The sequence below is a fragment of the Convolutriloba macropyga genome, unplaced genomic scaffold (assembly GCF_964194025.1).
Source record: "Convolutriloba macropyga unplaced genomic scaffold, txConMacr16.3 SCAFFOLD_1849, whole genome shotgun sequence".
In the NCBI taxonomy this organism is placed as follows: domain Eukaryota; kingdom Metazoa; phylum Xenacoelomorpha; order Acoela; family Convolutidae; genus Convolutriloba; species Convolutriloba macropyga.
This window is the reverse complement of record NW_027453185.1, coordinates 1,885-23,136: the sequence shown is the minus strand read 5'-3', so window position 1 is coordinate 23,136 and position 21,252 is coordinate 1,885. Positions and strand designations below refer to the sequence as shown.

At 33.4% G+C, this 21,252-nt stretch overlaps 1 protein-coding gene across 1 annotated transcript; it reads left to right on the top strand.

Moving 5' to 3' along the window:
* Window positions 1–2,277: 2,277 nt before the first annotated feature.
* On the top strand, window positions 2,278–20,678 carry LOC142358114 (uncharacterized; the record flags this gene model as incomplete). The annotated part of the gene is made up of 5 exons (XM_075409578.1): window positions 2,278–2,738; window positions 3,939–4,037; window positions 4,293–4,429; window positions 18,292–18,448; window positions 20,620–20,678. Coding segments are annotated over exons 1-5 (631 nt in total), but the record flags the coding sequence as incomplete, so codon positions are not given.
* Between the last annotated feature and the right edge of the window lie 574 nt (window positions 20,679–21,252).

The window sequence follows — 21,252 nt, the reverse complement described above, 5'->3', positions numbered from 1 at the left end:
ATTAGTAGTTCTACAAGAACGGGAACTTAGTATTCATTAATACTAAGAATTTGCTAATTAGTTTCAATTTCTCCTAAATCGAAAGCGAACAATTTTACAAATTTAGTGATCTCACGTCACATTTTTAATGATTTAACAAAATACTTAGTATTAGCTTCAATTAATTGGATTTAAATTAGTTTGGTCACTATTAAAGTAGTGATCAACCAATCAACAATTAAGTTAAGTTAACGAACTGGAGGACAGCACCGAGTCCAAGACAACATCCAGATGACTGATTTCTGAGAGTATTAATTGGCTAAGCCCCATCCAAGAGACCGAATAGTGAAGCCACTCTGAGGGTAAGCCTACCTGCTCGTAGAAGAATTGGCAAGTTAAGTCAACTCTTGTAGTATGGAATGGTGAACCAATTAGACAATCAAAACGGTCTGCAGTAACCAGAAGTACCTGATGGGCAATGTCTTAACGTTCTATCAAGTTGGTTAATACTCGTCTGGTTGGGTTGTGGAGTGAACACCATCGAGCTCTTCATGTCATCTACTATTTGTTTTAAGTGTATTTGTTGATCGATTAATTAGAAAGTGAATTGAGGACCTGGTATAGTTCTCAATCTTAGAGCCACCAATTTATTTCATTTGGTAAAACGTTTCTTAGAAGCTAAAATATCATATAACATAGAGAGGCATTACAAAGATTCTAATATCATCTTTATTATTAGCAATTGACTAGAGTTCTGTAGAATCTGAAAATAATTTCTTTAGGGCTTGAACGTAGGGCATGGTATAACCCTTTAGTCTAGTTAAGAGTAGTAAGTTTGTGAATTTACTATCCAGTCCAGTAAATTTCTCTAAACATAGATTCCAGGAACAATTGAGGAATTGTGAATAGGGTAAAACCTCAATCCTAAATATTCAGATTCTATATTATAAAAACATAATTTAGATGTTTTCCGTTTGTACCCCCAGTACATTATGCTCCCCCAGTTACAGAGCACGTGCCGTTTCATAGTAAATCATTATATAAAAACAAGGCACGTGCGTCTGGGGGGTGAAATTAATATGCACCCACTAAGCTAGGGGGGGGGCAAAAACGGAAAAGATCCCTTAATTTTAAAGGTTGATTGCTGAGACTCGTGAACAGTATAGAGTGGTTGGCATAAAGTTAGCAAATATTTACAAAAAAAACAAATTTTTAATACAAAACTATGACATTCATCATAAATTTCCCAACATAAAAGAAAGTTTCAGAACTTGAGTTGACAGAAGCTAGTTTACAGACAAGTTGAATGGTTTTGACAGAATAAGGATATCTGACCAGATCGTGCAAAAAAGTTTATCTTTCAGAAACACTAAAATTTCACATTTATATTTTATTGTATGTTAATGTGAATGTGAATAATATCCATGTGAACTCCTTTTTAGTTATCCATAATTTTGGCGAATTAATTCTTTAAATTGTCTAACCAGTTTTGTCCGCAAGTCTCAGATAGTAGCATTTTTTCATTATGTTCAGCTCAAAAACAGACAAAAAACTCATTATGTTCATAGTAATTACAGAATTGAAGTTCATTATGTTCATACTAAGTTCAGAATTTGACTATGAATTTTACCATGAAATGTCTATAAAGTGCCATGATCAGAACTCTGGCCATAGTAAAAATCATAATGAAATTTTTATGATTCAGTACTGAAATATCATGAGACTCAGATCCGGGTTACTGATTCGAATTTGACCTTCAACTGAATCAATCAACCAGTCAATCCGAGATTGAAGGATTCAGAATATATTTGTAAGTGACCTTTCGTATTTTGAGCCCTCTAAACGGTTGATTATTACAAAATTAGGTTTGCTGCATTTCTTAGGATAACATGATGTGTTTTTGGCAAACTGATTTCGGATCTATTCTGTTTTGCCTCCCCTCTCCCCACCCCCCCCCCCCCCACAGCTTACTGGGCTTATATATTTTACGCCCCCCCAGGCACACGTGCTATTTTTTACGCAGAATCATGCTGTATAAAAACACATTAAATGTAACTGGTGGCGTAAAAAACACTGAGGGAGGGAGGGGGGGGGGGCGTGGGGCCGAAACAGAATGGATCCTTGATTTCAATTCCTTTTCGTGTAAGAATTTTTGCTTCAATGAGATTGGTTATGTTTTTATGTTTGTACGTTATGTTGGCGTGCTTATGGCTGTTTGCTCGCCCAGGTGTTTTTTGTGTGCTCATGCGACGCAAAATAAATACAACACAAAATACAATCAGTAAATTGATAGCGAACCAATTTTTGCGTGTTTTTGCTGCACGACCAAATGAATACTAGAATTATAATTTTTTTCGATTAAAATTAATTGAGAATTGCAACTTTCCTATATAAATTGCTTAAGAATATTCTAGAATTTTTATTTCAAAGCAATTTTTAGGGCATTCTTTTCGACACAACCAAATGAATTACTAGAAATATAATATTCTTTGATTACTGATAACGTGCCAATTACAACTTCCTTTATAAATTACACACACACGATTATTCTAGAACAACCTTATCGTCGAAAGTTCTAGAATGTTCCGCAACTGGAGTGCTCGCTCTTCTCTTCTGTCTAGTTCTCTGACGTCACTCAGTTCTCTGACGTCATATTCTTCATCCTCATCCTGGTCTCATCAGAAAGTGGCTGCACTTTCTACAGCTTTGCACGACGCTGCGGCTGTGGGGGCACTCACTGTACTTAGTCGGGCTTCCAGGTAAAAACGCCAGTAACTGGTTAACTTTAATGTTGTTTAAGTACAAGTTTCATCTGTCAAAAAAAGATAAATCCCATTGTTGAAATTAGCACTCACAATTAAACCCAATATCTGGAGGGTACTGGGGGGATGAGGGTTAGCAGGGGACTTTTTGGAAAACATTTATGCTATCCCGTCCACCCCTTCTAAGGGGTACTGTCAAATTTGTTTTCTTCGTCTGGACCTCTTTGTTCAGATCAGGCTATACAGAATATGGAAGGGGTTTTTATCAGACCGTGCAGAATCTGGAAAGGGGTCTTTTCAGACTGTCCAGACTGTGCACCATGCTCTGATCAGACTGTCCGGATATTAATGGTGCCCTGATAAGAATTTCCAGACCGTAGGTATGCCCTGTACCTTAGGTACTTTATAACCCTGGGCGCGACCCAACTAGGCCTGAGCACGGCTGGCTTGGGTCGCGCACCTCAACTTGGGGAGGGTGATAATAACGGCATGCTAATGTTTTTAATCACTCTCGTTGCGAATACATTAGTTGCATAACTTGCACCAATGTGTAGCTGATTAGACGGGTCTAGGAAATAAACCCCCACGGAAAATAACCCCCACGGGAATAAACCCCCACGGAAATAAAACCCCACGGAAATAAACCCCCATTTTAAAATCGAATTTCGGTCGTGATAATTTGATCGGTTGTGATAGTTTCATGTCAAGTCCCACGGGCCGCTGAGGCATGGCCATATGGCCCGCGAGCATGGCCAGATGCGGTAAATGCGCAGCTCTTTAATAGTAAAGTGGGGGTTTATTTCCATGGGGGTTTATTTCCGCGGGGGTTTATTTCCGTGGGGGTTTACTTCGTATCTAAAATGTAGAGATTTTTTTCCAAGGGTTTTTTTCCGCAACCGGGCTAGACTTTTTATTCGATTGAAACTAAATAATCCATTATAATTATTGGTTATAATTGACTACACAAATAAACGGAGTGCCTATAGTTCTTTGTTTAATGAAATAACAATGAATGAATCTTGCTGAGTGAAGTGTACACATCTAAAAATTAATAAAAAGAATGGAAAAATTTGAATTTTTCCGTCGTTAGTTTATCAAGTCTTAACCTCAGAAACAAATGAACAAGGCTGGAAAACATAAAAAAGAGGGTGGAATTTTAAGTGGAAGTTTTTTGTTTACTGGTGGATTGAGTTTCAGACAGCAGCTGAGTGCGAAAGACAGCAGTGGTCGCACACCAGGAATGATAGCAGCCGAAAAGGGAAATCTGGAAGCTCTCATTCTCATTAATAAACGGGGGTTAGACCAAAAAAGTTTTTAAATCTGTTTTCTTAAGTTCCAAGACATTTAAGTCTGCCCCCCTCCCCTCGATGAACAACTGTTGGGGATTCCTGGTTTCATAATCTAAGCTTGTCTACTACCAAATAACATAAATATCAAATTTACTTCAGAAAAGAAACGTCAGATAAAAATCGGATAGTTCTGTAGATTCAGATTTTTCTCAACCGGACAATAACGTCGGTTATTGTCAAAAAAAATTAGTTTTTTTTTCAGGGGAAAATTGGACAAGCAAGACTATTTGGGTGACTTTGCGCTTCATCTGGCAGCTAAGAATGACAACAGCGAATGTGTGAAATATCTCCTCACTGCAAAACACGCTTCCTGTAACCCGTTTGCTCTGGATGATCAAAGTTCGTTCTCTCATCTCTTCAGGGCCCCTATTTCGTTTTCTATATTTTCCTTAAGATGCAATAAAGCGCCTAGAAAACATGAGAAAGCAGTGGAAATTTAGCGGAATACTGAAAAACTCTTTTTTATAACGGAGATAGCTGAATTGGCCGTTCTTTTTGCTAATATATTGTCCAATTGCAGTCCCTCCAATGTTTGCAAAATTTTCTCAGAGACTCCGCTTTAATCCATTTAACCAACATGAAGTTGTCAACAAGGAAAACAATCTCAATGAGACAAAAAATTGGCTTAAAAACTGTAAACCCTCAACAGATGAAAAGCTTTCAATGCAATACCATGACTTAACTCTCAAAAAGAGTTAAAAGCTTATGGATTCACCGAGAACGCAGTAATCGTTCAAATATTTTTGCCGACTGATTGAATTTTATTGCAAAACTATAATCTATGGCATTCGACAAGGAACACTTTAGGGACATATTGTAGATTTCCATACATCAATGAGTTCAATAGAGTAAAACGCAAAAATAGTTTATTTAATTTGATAAATGATACAATTATTTTCATTCATTGTTCAAATAAAGACATTGAGTTGAAAAATAGTATGGAAGGCCTGGAAAAATCAAAAGAATTAGTTTTAAAAAATTGAATTGACAATGAATGCAGAAAAAAATATGTCTACTTTTGTTTTCCGAAAATTTTTTTTCCAATTTTTGGAAGTAAGTAATTTATCAAGGGGGGAACTGAATGCAAACAACAATGCTAATGCAAAATCAATGGTTCCAAATTCAGCATCAAAGATCACCTGAATTAAAATTTTTGCAAAAACTTATATTGGGGCGCCTCTCATAGGTAGATACGTTGATGTCGTGTTTGCGTCCCATTGCTGGTCTCGTTGTTCCGACCCCACTTGTGGGGAATGAACTATATACTCAAATGGGTTTTTATGTTCAGTCAATTTTGGCCGATCGATATATTCATCGTAGAGAAGTGTGAGGTGTATCATTAAAAAGCTCGTCCAGCCTAAAATTTGAAATTAAAAAGATAATTTCGTATTTTTCGAGGAGTTATCGAGGATTGAAGTCTTGTGTGAACGCGTCATATTTGGTATGATTTCGTTCACTTTTAGTGTAAGTTTTCATCAAATTATGATCATTTCTTTAAAAATTTTTCATTCCAAACTAAATTTCAAGCCACAAAAAGAATCAATTTCGTATTCCTAATACATAAAAGGTGATAAAACGACTAGTTCTGGTCTCATAGGGAAGTTTACTATAAAAAAATTCGAACTCTATTTGAGAGCTGTTCTTTTTTTTTAGAAAACTTCATTTTTTTAGGTCACCTAGAGACTGGTCACTTTTCATATCGATGTTTGGTTAATGATAAACCTAATTTACAGTAAAATGACGCCTAATGAACAAAAAACACGTTTTCAAGGAATCGCATGGAATCGTTTTGTATGGCTCTCAGCTTTAGAAATTTTTTAATGAAATTTTGATTTCCATTTTGAGCTTTTACTGAACTTTTGGAGCCCTATGGCAAAGAATAATTGACTAAAAGTGTGATGGGTTTCGAATTGAACGTTAGTGAAGCTGTTCAGTGCTCTGATTGGACAGCTAATGACTGTCAAGGCTTTATAATTAATTTTTCAAAATTTTTTTTAAATCTTAACCGATCATAATTTTACTTGTGTAAACTGTAAGTCAGTATCGGTACTGAAAAGATCCCCTTCCTTTCTAGTGCAACAAAAACTAATATGTTTAGTGGTTTTACCTTCTAACTACTGGTTTTATGACTTCGATTCCACAAGAATTTAAAAACAATTTTAGAATTTTTGGATATTTTTGTGTGTTTGAATCCTTTCGAAATTTTGTCACATTATTCTAATTTGGATAGCTCCAGTTGGGTTTAGTGAAGACGTTAAGTGGATCATGGATAACGTTTTGAGAGAAAATTTTATGGTTTTAATGACTTCGACACTTTCTTCTCCCATTTTTACGATTTTTTGATTTTCCTGTATTTGTTGTTGTTTTCATAGTCATAAGACTTATTGTGATATCTTATTGATTAACCATGCATGACAAACATCTTTGTTCTTCTATCCAGTCATGATTGAGCGTATTTGTTGACTTCTGTTGAAAGCTATTGATTATATTGACTATTAAGGCTTCAAAAATAAATTTTCGAACTTTTTTTTGAACATTAACCAATTGTAAACCTATCTTCGTGAACTGTACGAACGCTTCAGTAATTACCGGAACCTTTTTTCCTACCTCAACAGAAAAATAATCTAATTTTATATTCTAACCATTGGTTTGATAAAATCGATGCGCGAGTTTTCATAAATTTTTTGGACATTTGGAAAACTTTTGGATTTGTTTATGGTTCTTCTAAGATCTCATCACATTATCCTATTAGTGTTGGTTCCAATTGGCTTAAAAATGATATTCAATGGATCATGCATAAGGTTTTTAAAGAAAAACTTATGGTTTAAATGGCTTCGACACTTTCTTCTCACTTTTTCCAACTGAATTTTTGGTTTTTGCCTGTATTTGTTGTTGTTCTCTTAGTCAATGACTTATTGTAATGCCTTATCGTATCGATGACTTGTCTTTGACAAACATATTTGTCGAGCCATCGAGGCATAACTCTTAAGCTCCTATCGAGCGCTTTTATTGCCTTTCGCTAAAAGCAATTGAGTTTAATGGCGTTGATACTGATGGTTTTCTCAGAAAGTTCGACACTTTTCTCGATCAATTTTTTTTGAACTAGCGGTTTTTGCCTTTTTTGAATCTTTAAGTAAGCGTAAAATAATGACCGGTCACAGAAGCTTGTAATTGAGTATTCAAGGATTGATGTTACCCGAGGCAGTAATTTAGTGGCGAATAGTCTCAAATATTATATTATACACTTTCAAGGACTTTTTAAAAAAAAATTCTGTTTTTGTTGTTTTTTTCGTCAATTTGAGCTTATTCTCATCATTGAGGGGTCTAATTCAATTTTTTGTTTGAGAAAAATTCAAATGTCCAGTGATATCATGTCGTAACTGATGTTTTGTTTGTGGACAATATGCGTTTATATAAAAGTTTTAGTGGTGTAATTGTGTTCCTTTTTCTCTTCTTTTAGCACATTCGCAAAAAAACAGATCCCAAGGATTTTCAAATGTGGCCCCAATGCCCTTATTTAACCTTTCAGTATAATTTTAGTTGCATTAGTATGAATGAAAATGGAAGGAAGAATACATAGTATTTAGATGATAGCTAATGATTTTAATAGCTATAGTGTTTAATGAGTCTTTCTGCTTCTGTAGTCCGTTCCTATGGCTTAATCTAACCAATGACAGGTCCTATAGGTTTTATAATGCATGTTCTGTGAATTCAATAAGAAATACTTCGTTAAAAGCAAATGATTTTTTTAAAAAGCTTAATAATTAATTTTTCAAGAAACTTTTTTAAACCTTAACCGATCATAAATTTACTTGTGTAAACTGTATGTCAGTCTCGGTACTGACAAGATCCCCTTCATTTCTAGTGCAACCAAAACTAATATGTTTAGTTGTTTTACCTTCTAACTATTGGTTTTATGACTTCGATGCCACAAGATTTTAAAAACAATTTTAAAATTTTTGGATATTTTTGTGTTTTTGAATCCTTTCGAAATTTTGTCACATTATTCTACTTTGGATAGCTCCAGTTGGTTTAGGGAAGACGTTAAGTGGATCACGGATAACTTTCTGAGAGAAAATCTTATGGTTTTAATGACTTCGACACTTTCTTCTCGCATTTTTCTGATTTTTTGGTTTTTCCTGTATTTGTTGTGGTTTTCATAGTCATAAGACTTATTGTGATATCTTATTGATTAACCATGCATGACAAACATCTTTGTTCTTCTATCCTGTCATGATTGAGCGTATTTCTTGAGTTCTGTTGAAAGCTTTTGATTATATTGACTATTAAGGCTTCAAAAATAAATTTTCGAAAATTTTTTTGAACATTAACCAATCGTAAACTTATCTTCGTGAACTGTACGAACGCCTCAGTAATTACCGGAACCTTTTTTTCCTACTTCAACAAAAAAAATAATACAATTTGCTGTTTTATATTCTGACCATTGGTTTGATAAAATCGATGTGCGAGTTTTCATAAATTTTTTGGACATTTGGAAAACTTTTGGATTTGTTTATGGTTCTTCTAAGATCTCATCACATTATCCTATTAGTGTTGGCTCCAATTGGCTTAAAAATGATATTCAATGGATCATGCATAAAGTTTTTAAAGAAAAACTTATGGTTTAAATGGCTTCGACACTTTCTTCTCACTTTTTCTAACTGAATTTTTGGTTTTTGCCTGTATTTGTTGTCGTTCTCTTAGTCAATGACTTATTGTAATGTCTTATCGTATCGACGACTTGTCTTTGACAAAAATATTTGTCGAGCCATCGAGGCATAACTCTTAAGCTCCTATCGAGCGCTTTTATTGCCTTTCGCTAAAAGCAATTGAGTTTAATGGCGTTGATACTGATGGTTTTCTCAGAAAGTTCGACACTTTTCTTGATCAATTTTTTTTGAATTAGTGGTTTTTGCCTTTTTTGAATCTTTAGGTAAGCGCAAAATAATGACCGGTCACAGAAGTTTGTAATTGAGTATTCAAGGATTGATGTTAACCGAGGCAGTAATTTAGTGGCGAATAGTCTCAAATATTATATTATACATTTTCAAGGACTTTTTTTAAAAAATTTCTGTTTTTGTTGTTTTTTTCGTCAATTTGAGCTTATTCTCATCATTGAGGGGTCTAATTCAATTTTTTGTTTGAGAAAAATTCAAATGTTCAGTGATATCATGTCGTAACTGATGTTTTGTTTGTGGACAATATGCGTTTATATAAAAGTTTTAGTGGTGTAATTGTGTTTCTTTTTCTTTTCTTTTAGCACATTCGCGAAAAAACAGATCCCAAGGATTTTCAAATGTGGCCCCAATGCCCTTATTTAACCTTTCAGTATAATTTTACTTGCATTAGTATGAATGAAAATGGAAGGAAGAATACATAGTATTCAGATGATAGCTAATGATTTTAATAGCTATAGTGTTTAATGAGTTTTTCTGCTTCTGTAGTCCGTTCCTATGCCTTAATCTAACCAATGGCAATTCCTATAGGTTTTATAATGCATGTTCTGTGAATTTAATAAGAAATACTTCGTTAAAAGCAAATGATTTTTTTAAAAAGCCTTATAATTAATTTTTCAAGAAATTTTTTTAAACCTTAACCGATCATAAATTTACTTGTGTAAACTGTATGTCAGTCTCGGTACTGACAAGATCCCCTTCATTTCTAGTGCAACCAAAACTAATATGTTTAGTTGTTTTACCTTCTAACTATTGGTTTTATGACTTCGATGCCGCAAGATTTTAAAAACAATTTTAAAATTTTTGGATATTTTTGTGTTTTTGAATCCTTTCGAAATTTTGTCACATTATTCTACTTTGGATAGCTCCAGTTGATTTAGGGAAGACGTTAAGTGAATCATGGATAACTTTTTGAGAGAAAATCTTATGGTTTCAATGACTTCGACACTTTCTTCTCGCATTTTTCTGATTTTTTGGTTTTTCCTGTATTTGTTGTGGTTTTCATAGTCATAAGACTTATTGTGATATCTTATTGATTAACCATGCATGACAAACATCTTTGTTCTTCTATCCTGTCATGATTGAGCGTATTTCTTGAGTTCTGTTGAAAGCTATTGATTATATTGACTATTAAGGCTTCAAAAATAAATTTTCGAAAATTTTTTTGAACGTTAACCAATCGTAAACTTATCTTCGTGAACTGTACGAACGCCTCAGTAATTACCGGAACCTTTTTTTCCTACTTCAACAAAAAAAATAATACAATTTGCTGTTTTATATTCTGACCATTGGTTTGATAAAATCGATGCGCGAGTTTTGATAAATTTTTTGGACATTTGGAAAACTTTTGGATTTGTTTATGGTTCTTCTAAGATCTCATCACATTATCCTATTAGTGTTGGTTCCAATTGGCTTAAAAATGATATTCAATGGATCATAGATAAAGTTTTTAAAGAAAAACTTATGGTTTAAATGGCTTCGACACTTTCTTCTCACTTTTTCCAACTGAATTTTTGGTTTTTGCCTGTATTTGTTGTTGTTCTCTTAGTCAATGACTTATTGTAATGTCTTATAGTATCGATGAATTGTCTTTGACAAACATATTTGTCGAGCCATCGAGGCATAGCTCTTAAGCTCTTATCGAGCGCTTTTATTGCCTTTCGCTAAAAGCAATTGAGTTTAATGGCGTTGATACTGATGGTTTTCTCAGAAAGTTCGACACTTTTCTCGATCAATTTTTTTTGAACTAGCGGTTTTTGCCTTTTTTGAATCTTTAAGTAAGCGTAAAATAATGACCGGTCACAGAAGCTTGTAATTGAGTATTCAAGGATTGATGTTACCCGAGGCAGTAATTTTATGGCGAATAGTCTCCAATATTACATTGTACATTTTCAAGGACTTTTTAAAATTTTTTGTCAGTTTTTGTTGTTTTTTTTCGTCAATTTGTAGCTTATTCTCGTCATTGAGGGGTCTAATTCAATTTTTTGTTTGAGAAAAATTCAAATGTCCAGTGATATCATGTCGTAACTGATGTTTTGTTTGTGGACAATATGCGTTTATATAAAAGTTTTAGTGGTGTAATTGTGTTTCTTTTTCTCTTCTTTTAGCACATTCGCGTAAAAACAGATCCCAAGGATTTTCAAATGTGGCCCCAGTGCACTTTTTTAACCTTTCAGTATAATTTTAGTTGCATTAGTATGAATGAAAATGGAAGGAAGAATACATAGTATTCAGATGATAGCTAATGATTTTAATAGCAATAGTTTTTAATGAATTTTTCTGCTTCTGTAGTCCGTTCCTATGGCTTAATCTAACCAATGACAGGTCCTATAGGTTTTATAATGCATGTTCTGTGAATTTAATAAGAAATACTTCGTTAAAAGCAAATGATTTTTTTAAAAAGCTCTAAAATTAATTTTTCAAGAAATTTTTTTAAACCTTAACCGATCATAAATTTACTTGTGTAAACTGTATGTCAGTCTCGGTACTGACAAGATCCCCTTCATTTCTAGTGCAAGCAAAACTAATATGTTTAGTTGTTTTACCTTCTAACTATTGGTGTTATGACTTCGATGCCACAAGATATTAAAAACAATTTTAAAATTTTTGGATATTTTTGTGTTTTTGAATCCTTTCGAAATTTTGTCACATTATTCTAATTTGGATAGCTCCAGTTGGTTTAGGGAAGACGTTAAGTGGATCATGGATAACTTTTTGAGAGAAAATCTTATGGTTTCGATGACTTCGACACTTTCTTCTGGCATTTTTCTGATTTTTTGGTTTTTCCTGTATTTGTTGTTGTTTTCATAGTCATAAGACTTATTGTGATATCTTATTGATTAACCATGCATGACAAACATCTTTGTTCTTCTATGCAGTCTTGATTGAGCGTATTTGTTGACGTCTGTTGAAAGCTATTGGTTTTAATGACTGTTAAGACTTCAAAAATAATTTTTCGAAAAATTTTTTTGAACGTTAACCAATCGTAAACTTATCTTCGTGAACTGTACGAACGCCTCAGTAATTACCGGAACCTTTTTTTCCTACTTCAACAAAAAATTAATCTTATTTGCGGTTTTATATTCTAACCATTGGTTGGATAAAATCGATGCGCAAGTTTTCATAAATTTTTTGGACATTTGGAAAACTTTTGGATTTGATTATGGTTCTTCTAAGATCTCATCACATTATCCTATTAGTGTTAATTCCAATTGGCTTAAAAAAAATATTCAATGGATCCTAGATAAAGTTTTCAATGAAAAACTTATGGTTTAAATGGCTTCGACACTTTCTTCTCACTTTTTCCTACCGATTTTTTGGTTTTTGCCTGTATTTGTTGTTGTTCTCTTAGTCAATGACTTATTGTAATGTCTTATCGTATCGATGACTTGTCTTTGACAATTATATTTGTCGAGCCATCGAGGAATAACTCTTAAGCTCCTATCGAGCGCTTTTATTGCCTTTCGCTAAAAGCAATTGAGTTTAATGGCGTTGATACTGATGGTTTTCTCAGAAAGTTCGACACTTTTCTCGATCAATTTTTTTTTGAATTAGCGGTTTTTGCCTTTTTTGAATCTTTAAGTTAGCGTAAAATAATGACCGGTCACAGAAGCTTGTAATCGAGTATTCAAGGATTGATGTTACCCGAGGCAGTAAATTTATGGCGAATAGTCTCAAAAATTATATTATACATTTTCAAGGACTTTTTAAAAAAAATTTTCAGTTTTTGTTGTTTTTTTTTCGTCAATTTGTAGCTTATTCTCGTCATTGAGGGGTCTAATTCAATTTTTTGTTTGAGAAAAATTCAAATGTCCAGTGATATCATGTCGTAACTGATGTTTTGTTTGAGGACAATATGCGTTTATATAAAAGTTTTAGTGGTGTAATTGTGTTTCTTTTTCTCTTCTTTTAGCACCTTCAGGTAAAAACAGATCCCAAGGATTTTCAAATGTGGCCCCAATGCACTTATTTAATCTTTCAGTATAATTTTAGTTGCATTAGTATGAATGAAAATGGAAGGAAGAATACATAGTATTCAGATGATAGCTAATGATTTTAATAGCTATAGTTTTTAATGAGTTTTTCTGCTTCTGTAGTCCGTTCCTATGGCTTAATCTAACCAATGACAGCTCCTATAGGTTTTATAATGCATGTTCTGTGAATTCAATAAGAAATACTTCGTTAAAAGCAAATGATTTTTTTAAAAAGCTTTATAATTAATTTTTCAAGAAACTTTTTTAAACCTTAACCGATCATAAATTTACTTGTGTAAACTGTATGTCAGTCTCGGTACTGACAAGATCCCCTTCATTTCTAGTGCAACCAAAACTAATATGTTTAGTTGTTTTACCTTCTAACTATTGGTTTTATGACTTCGATGCCACAAGATTTTAAAAACAATTTTAAAATTTTAGGATATTTTTGTGTTTTTGAATCTTTTCGAAATTTTGTCACATTATTCTAATTTGGATAGCTCCAGTTGGTTTAGGGAAGACGTTAAGTGGATCATGGATAACTTTTTGAGAGAAAATCTTATGGTTTTAGTGACTTCGACACTTTCTTCTCGCATTTTTCTGATTTTTTGTTTTTTCCTGTATTTGTTGTTGTTTTCATAGTCATAAGACTTATTGTGATATCTTATTGATTAACCATGCATGACAAACATCTTTGTTCTTTTATCCTGTCATGATTGAGCGTATTTGTTGACTTCTGTTGAAAGCTATTGGTTTTAATGACTGTTAAGACTTCAAAAATAATTTTTCAAAATTTTTTTTTGAAAATTAACCAATCGTAAACTTATCTTCGTGAACTGTACGAACGCTTCAGTAATTACCGGAACCTTTTTTCCTACTTCAACAAAAAATTAATCTAATTTGCGGTTTTATATTCTAACCATTGGTTTGATAAAATCGATGCGCAAGTTTTCATAAATTTTTTGGACATTTGGAAAACTTTTGGATTTGTTTATGGTTCTTCTAAGATCTCATCACATTATCCTATTAGTGTTAATTCCAATTGGCTTAAAAAATATTCAATGGAAGCTAGATAAAGTTTTCAATGAAAAACTTATGGTTTAAATGGCTTCGACACTTTCTTCTCACTTTTTCCTACCGATTTTTTGGTTTTTTAATGTATTTGTTGTTGTTTTCTTAGCCAATGATTTATTGTAATGACTTATCGTATCGATGACTTGTCAATGAAAAACATATTTGTCGTGCCATCGAAGCATAGCTCTTATGTTCCCATCGAGTGCTTTATTTTCCTTAATCTAAAAGCAATTGAGTTTAATGGCGTTGATACTAACGGCTTTCTCAGAAAGTTCGACACTTGTCTCGATCAATTTTTTTTTGAATTAATGGTTTTTGCCTATTTTTTGAATCTTTAAGTAGGCGTAAAATAATGACCGGTCTCAGAAGCTTGTAATTGAGTACTCAAGGATTGATTTTACCCGAGGCAGTCATTTTATGGCGATTAGTCTCAAATTTTATATTATATATTTTCAATGATTTTTTTTTGAGTTTTTCAGTTTTTGTTGTTTTTTTCGTCAATTTGTAGCTTATCCTCATCATTGAGGGGTCCAACTTAATTTTTTTATGAGAACAGTTTAATTGTCCGGTGATGTCAAGTCGTAACTGATGTTTTGTTTGTGGACAATATGCGTTTAAATAAAAGTTTTAGTGGTGTACTTGTGTTTTTTTCTCTTCTTTTAGCACACTCGCGTAAAAACAGATCCCAAGGATTTTCAAATGTGGCCCCAATGCCCTTATTTAACCTTTCAGTATAATTTTAGTTGCATTAGTATGAATGAAAATGGAAGGAAGAATACATAGTATTCAGATGGCAGCTAATGACTTTAATAGCTTATGTTTTTAATGAGTTTTTCTGCTTCTGTAGTCCGTTCCTATGGCTTAATCTAACCAATGACAGGTCCTATAGGTTTTATAATGCATGTTCTGTGAATTCAATAAGAAATACTTCGTTAAAAGCAAATGATTTTTTTAAAAAGCTTAATAATTAATTTTTCAAGAAACTTTTTTAAACCTTAACCGATCATAAATTTACTTGTGTAAACTGTATGTCAGTCTCGGTACTGACAAGATCCCCTTCATTTCTAGTGCAACCAAAACTAATATGTTTAGTTGTTTTACCTTCTAACTATTGGTTTTATGACTTCGATGCCACAAGATTTTAAAAACAATTTTAAAATTTTAGGATATTTTTGTGTTTTTGAATCCTTTCGAAATTTTGTCACATTATTCTAATATGGATAGCTCCAGTTGGTTTAGGGAAGACGTTAAGTGGATCATGGATAACTTTTTGAGAGAAAATTTTATGGTTTTAGTGACTTCGACACTTTCTTCTCGCATTTTTCTGATTTTTTGTTTTTTCCTGTATTTGTTGTTGTTTTCATAGTCATAAGACTTATTGTGATATCTTATTGATTAACCATGCATGACAAACATCTTTGTTCTTTTATCCTGTCATGATTGAGCGTATTTGTTGACTTCTGTTGAAAGCTATTGGTTTTAATGACTGTTAAGACTTCAAAAATAATTTTTCAAAAATTTTTTTTGAAAATTAACCAATCGTAAACTTATCTTCGTGAACTGTACGAACGCTTCAGTAATTACCGGAACCTTTTTTTCCTACTTCAACAAAAAATTAATCTAATTTGCGGTTTTATATTCTAACCATTGGTTTGATAAAATCGATGCGCAAGTTTTCATAAATTTTTTGGACATTTGGAAAACTTTTGGATTTGTTTATGGTTCTTCTAAGATCTCATCACATTATCCTATTAGTGTTAATTCCAATTGGCTTAAAAAAGATATTCAATGGATCCTAGATAAAGTTTTCAATGAAAAACTTATGGTTTAAATGGCTTCGACACTTTCTTCTCACTTTTTCCTATCGATTTTTTGGTTTTTTAATGTATTTGTTGTTGTTTTCTTAGCCAATGATTTATTGTAATGACTTATCGTATCGATGACTTGTCAATGAAAAACATATTTGTCGTGCCATCGAAGCATAGCTCTTATGTTCCCATCGAGTGCTTTATTTTCCTTAATCTAAAAGCAATAGAGTTTAACGGCGTTGATACTAACGGCTTTCTCAGAAAGTTCGACATTTGTCTCGATCAATTTTTTTTGAATTAGCGGTTTTTGCCTATTTTTTGAATCTTTAAGTAGGCGTAAAACAATGACCGGTCTCAGAAGCTTGTAATTGAGTACTCAAGGATTGATTTTACCCGAGGCAGTCATTTTATGGCGATTAGTCTCAAATTTTATATTATACATTTTCAATGATTTTTTTTGAGTATTCAGTTTTTGTTGTTTTTTTTCGTCAAATTGTAGCTTATCCTCATCATTGAGGGGTCCAATTTAATTTTTTTATGAGAACAGTTTAATTGTCCGGTGATGTCAAGTCGTAACTGATGTTTTGTTTGTGGACAATATGCGTTTAAATAAAAGTTTTAGTGGTGTCCTTGTGTTTTTTTTCTCTTCTTTTAGCACATTCGCGTAAAAACAGATCCCAAGGATTTTCAAATGTGGCCCCAATGCCCTTATTTAACCTTTCAGTATAATTTTAGTTGCATTAGTATGAATGAAAATGGAAGGAAGAATACATAGTATTCAGATGGTAGCTAATGACTTTAATAGCTTATGTTTTTAATGAGTTTTTCTGCTCCTGTAGTCCGTTCCTATGGCTTAATCTAACCAATGACAGGTCCTATTGGTTTCATAATGCATGTTCTGTAAATTTCTTAAGAATTACTTAGTTAAAAGCCAATGTTTTTTAAGACTTTAAAAATTATTTGGTTGAAAAAAAGTTGATTGATTTTCCAATTTCGCCTTATTTTTTTGTCGACTTTGCTACCTAGTCTCATTAAGGAAAATTGCAATCTGCTGTATAGTATGGACAAAGTAAATTTGTGCAGTAAAAGTTTTACACTTTTGTTTTTGCTTCTGTTGTTTTTGTTTCTTTTGTTTTTGTTTCTTTTGTTGTTTGTTTTTTTTTCGTAGTTTTTCCATTAAAGATCTCGTCAGCGCAGTAATGAGACATTGCATTATGTAATTCAATAAATAGTTAGGTTTTTAAACGTTTTTTTTAAAACTCAAACATCTGTTTTTGTTATGTCTTCATTTGGTTGACAATTAAGTAAATAAAATAAATGAGCTCGGGTCGGAACATCATGTGCGAACGCATATTAACGAGCATCCTCGTCTCATTTCAATACGAACCTTTTTTTGTTGAAGTATTAATTGCTGTGCAAGTTTTGAATCGAACCAAAAACAGGAGAATAAAAGTTTGCTAAAAAGTTTGATGGCTCCTAGGATCTTCTAATGAAGTTAGATACACTATCTCTGGAGCTTTTACTGGATCTGATGTGTGTTTCAAAGATTAGAAACAACACCATGTGGCAAACATTTGGGAGAGAAAAATTGTATTTAAAGGAGTCGTTCGAACACAAGAACTACCGTCCAATTCAACAGTCAATTTAACAAAAGCTTTATACTAAAAATGCATACAAATACTTTTGTAGGAACCCAATTGAAATAAAACCAATTTAATCATCAGAACACTTCAAACAAATAGTAAAACCGCATTTATTACGAAAGATGGGAATTTAAAAAAAGTATTTTTACATATAATAGCCTGCAGAACCTTTAGGTTGTGAGTTGAAAAATTAATCGTAGTTTTTTATCTGTATTGAATGATAAAATTTAATCGAAGGGTTTCTAAATTATCACAAATTATCTCTGAAATTCGAAAATAAATTAGCAAAAAATGTAAATTTTAGAGTGGATTATGTTAATCAGCGGTTAAAAAACATTTTATAAGACTTGCCCAGTACTGATTTCGACTTGACAATAGATTTGGGCATTCAAACATTGATTCCTGTCTGGAGGAAATCAAAGATAAACAAAAAGCGTTGAAATTTTGTGGAATTTTTGCAAAAAATATGACATTAGCGACTACTTTATCAAAAAAGATCAAAGTTTCGTGGGTTGAGAACTTGTTTTCAATTTAGTTTACGGCCTCAGATTTAATGTAAGCAATTAATACTGGTTGCTTTTGTTTTTTTTGAGGACCAGTCTAAAGCAGAATATATTGCGATGGTTAAGATCAATTTTTCATGACTCAGTAACTAAAGTCATTATTGACTCCCCGAACTAGATTTTAAAACTCTTTTCATAAGTCGATGTCTGCCTCTGGGTGGCATCCGAAGAGATGAGTTTTAAGAATTGACGCCTCGAGAAACAGCAGAACTTACAAAAGCCACCAAATCGGCAGAGATACTTGCGGAGTTTGAACGGGAGCTGAAAAACAGAAACCCAATGCGGGCACATCAAATGCAGAGAGAGGCCGAACGACTTCACACCAAATATAAACAAAAAAGGTTTTAAATAGAACATGGTTATTGTTAGTTTTATCCCCCCCCCAATGTTAATGAGACCAAAGCAACTTCTGATCAGACTATGACATGACTTTGGTCTCTGATCAGACATCTGTGCGACAATTGACCAGACTATCGTGTTATAACACGATAGTTAGATACACTAGTTAGTTAACACGATAGTTAGATACCCCCCCCCCCCCCCCGTGGACCCAAATGGTCTGATCAGACTTGGATTTGGCATTTGGCAACTTAACTTGTTACAATAACCCATCTTGTGGTATATCAAGCTAACAAAGATGTTACTGCATCAGAGTTTTGGTGCAACGGTAGCATGTCTGGGCGTGGTTCTGGAGATAGTTGGTTCGAGTCCTCTGAGCTCTAATTCTTATAAGCAGTAGAAGGAGTTAGCTAATACCACAGTTGGGTTGTTACAGAGTCTCCAATCCCCCCCCCAACATAGTGATGATTAGTGCCCTGGTGATCGATAAATTTAAAATCTTGCAAGAATCTTGCAAGAAATCTTGCAAGGGAATGCATAGTTCTTCCATTTTGCTTGCAAGATTCTTGCAAGAATTGAATCCATCTTGCAAGATTCTTGCAAGATTTTAAATCCAACTTGCAAGAATCTTGCAAGATTTTAAATCCATCTTGCAAGAATCTTGCAAGATTTTGAATTTACATTTACCTTTTTGTCCTGGTTACCTGGCTGCTTTTTTACTGTTGGTTGAGCTGAAATAGTTAATCAAATGTCGGAAAATCTTCTGAAGTCAAGTTAAAACCTGACTTTTTCGAGATTTTCCAGTATAATTTTTGTGGTTCATCCCTCCTCCTTTTTCAATCCGGTCTGGGGACCGGCAGTGGCGGAGTTACTGAAATAAGCTATAGGAGTACTGATTTAGTACGGCAAAAAAACCGCACTTACACAGTTCTCCGAAACAAACAAAACGACTAAACCAGACAAAATAAATCAATATAAATGCAAAATAGCGAACAGGGTGTCGGAAAATTATCTCAAGTCAAGTTGAAAAACAAGACTTTTTCGAGATTTTCCAGTATGATTTTTGTGGTTCATCCCTCCTCCTTTTTCAATCCGGGCTGGGGACCGGCAGTGGCGGAGTTACTGAAATAAGCTATAGGAGTACTGATTCAGTACGGCAAAAAACCGCACTTACACAGTGCAAGATTCTTGCAAGATTTCACATTCAAAAGGCGTTGACGAAAAAAGTCATTTATTTTCAGTTTATCTGATCAAGAATTCTGATATAAGTCAAGATATTTGGTTTTCAGTTAGTTTTAGCTACCAAAAACACATAAATATTTTTTCCGGAATTCAAAATCTTGCAAGATTCTTGCAAGATTCTTGCAAGATTTTGAATTCTGGCTATTTTTTTTTTCATTGAAATAGGCTTCGTTACTTGTGCAGTAAACAAAAACTTGCTTCAAAGATGTTTCCTAAAACACTTGTACCCAGATTTATTTTTTGGCCTTGATTGATATCTTGCAAGATTCTTGCAAGAATCTTGCAAGTTTTGAATCATCTTGCAAGATTCTTGCAAGATTTGAATCCGCTCATCACTAGGGTGCCGTATTTGATTAGATGGTTACAGCACTCTAGTTCAAATGTTTGATTCAAGAAGCTAAATTTTTGTACCAATAAACTAGTTGTAAAAACAGCGATCTGTTTTTTAATTGAAAAAACGGACAACAGTCAAATTATCAGTTCTTTTTAATCCTCACTTATAAATTGCTGGAGAACAACAAAAGCAAGAGTGCTGAATTTAAAAAGCTTAGAACTCATTCATCACTTTTCGCGAGCTAATATATTAGCACTTGTCAGCGCCTCCGGCAATTTTCACAGAGAAATCAGCACTTTTCCGGAACTTTTTTACAAAACTTTTCAGCGCTTCGTATAATTAATTCAAAGTCATTTAGTAATTTTCACAAACTTTTTAGTGCGATCTGAGCGCTTTCTTTGTAAAGGCCTCAGAATTTTATTGGAGACAGAAGTCAAAGCAAAATCAAACGTTCCAATTATTAGCAGGAAAAATATCCCAAACTTTAATTTTTCGTTGCTTTGAGTATGAACTCGAAGATCTATAAACTGACAATCAATTCATTGGAAAAAAAGTTAATTCATTGTAAATTTATTTAAACATTCAGTTCATTTTCAGAGACCAAAGAGTGGAGCAATGCCGTTACAAGACAAACAGAAACCGCAACAGTAGCTCAGGTTCGAAATCCTTTTTTCCCAAATTATTAATTTTCCCAAGTAAATCTAAACTAACTGCGGTTATAGAAAATTTGAGGCAAGATGAATACTTTTCCTTGTTAATCTGAATAAAAACAGAAAATTGTGTCCGCTAGATTTTATCATTTGTATGAACTAAGTTTCTTGAAACAGTACCGCAATTTCTGCGTGACATTGCTCTCTTTCAAAAATTCGAAAATAGTTGACCTTCATTGCATAATGATTGTCCGAAAACATTAAATGAACCAACTTCATGTTGAAAAATTACACAATTTGTAGTTGTTTTTCCAACAAAAAAAATGTTAAAAATGAATTTCAGGGTTCAGAAATTTTACGTTTTGTGGCGTGATAGCCGAGAGGTAAGATGTGTGATTCACACGCCAAGGATTGAGATATCGATCCCCTGCCTCCATGAAGTTGTCTGTGTGAGGATGAGCTCTTACTTAATCATAGCTTCAGGTTAACCATAGCCTGACCAATTTTGGCAACATTAATGGTACCACGTGAGAGTTTCGGACGCAAAAAAAGTGGCTGTGGACATCAAAAAAAGAGCAAT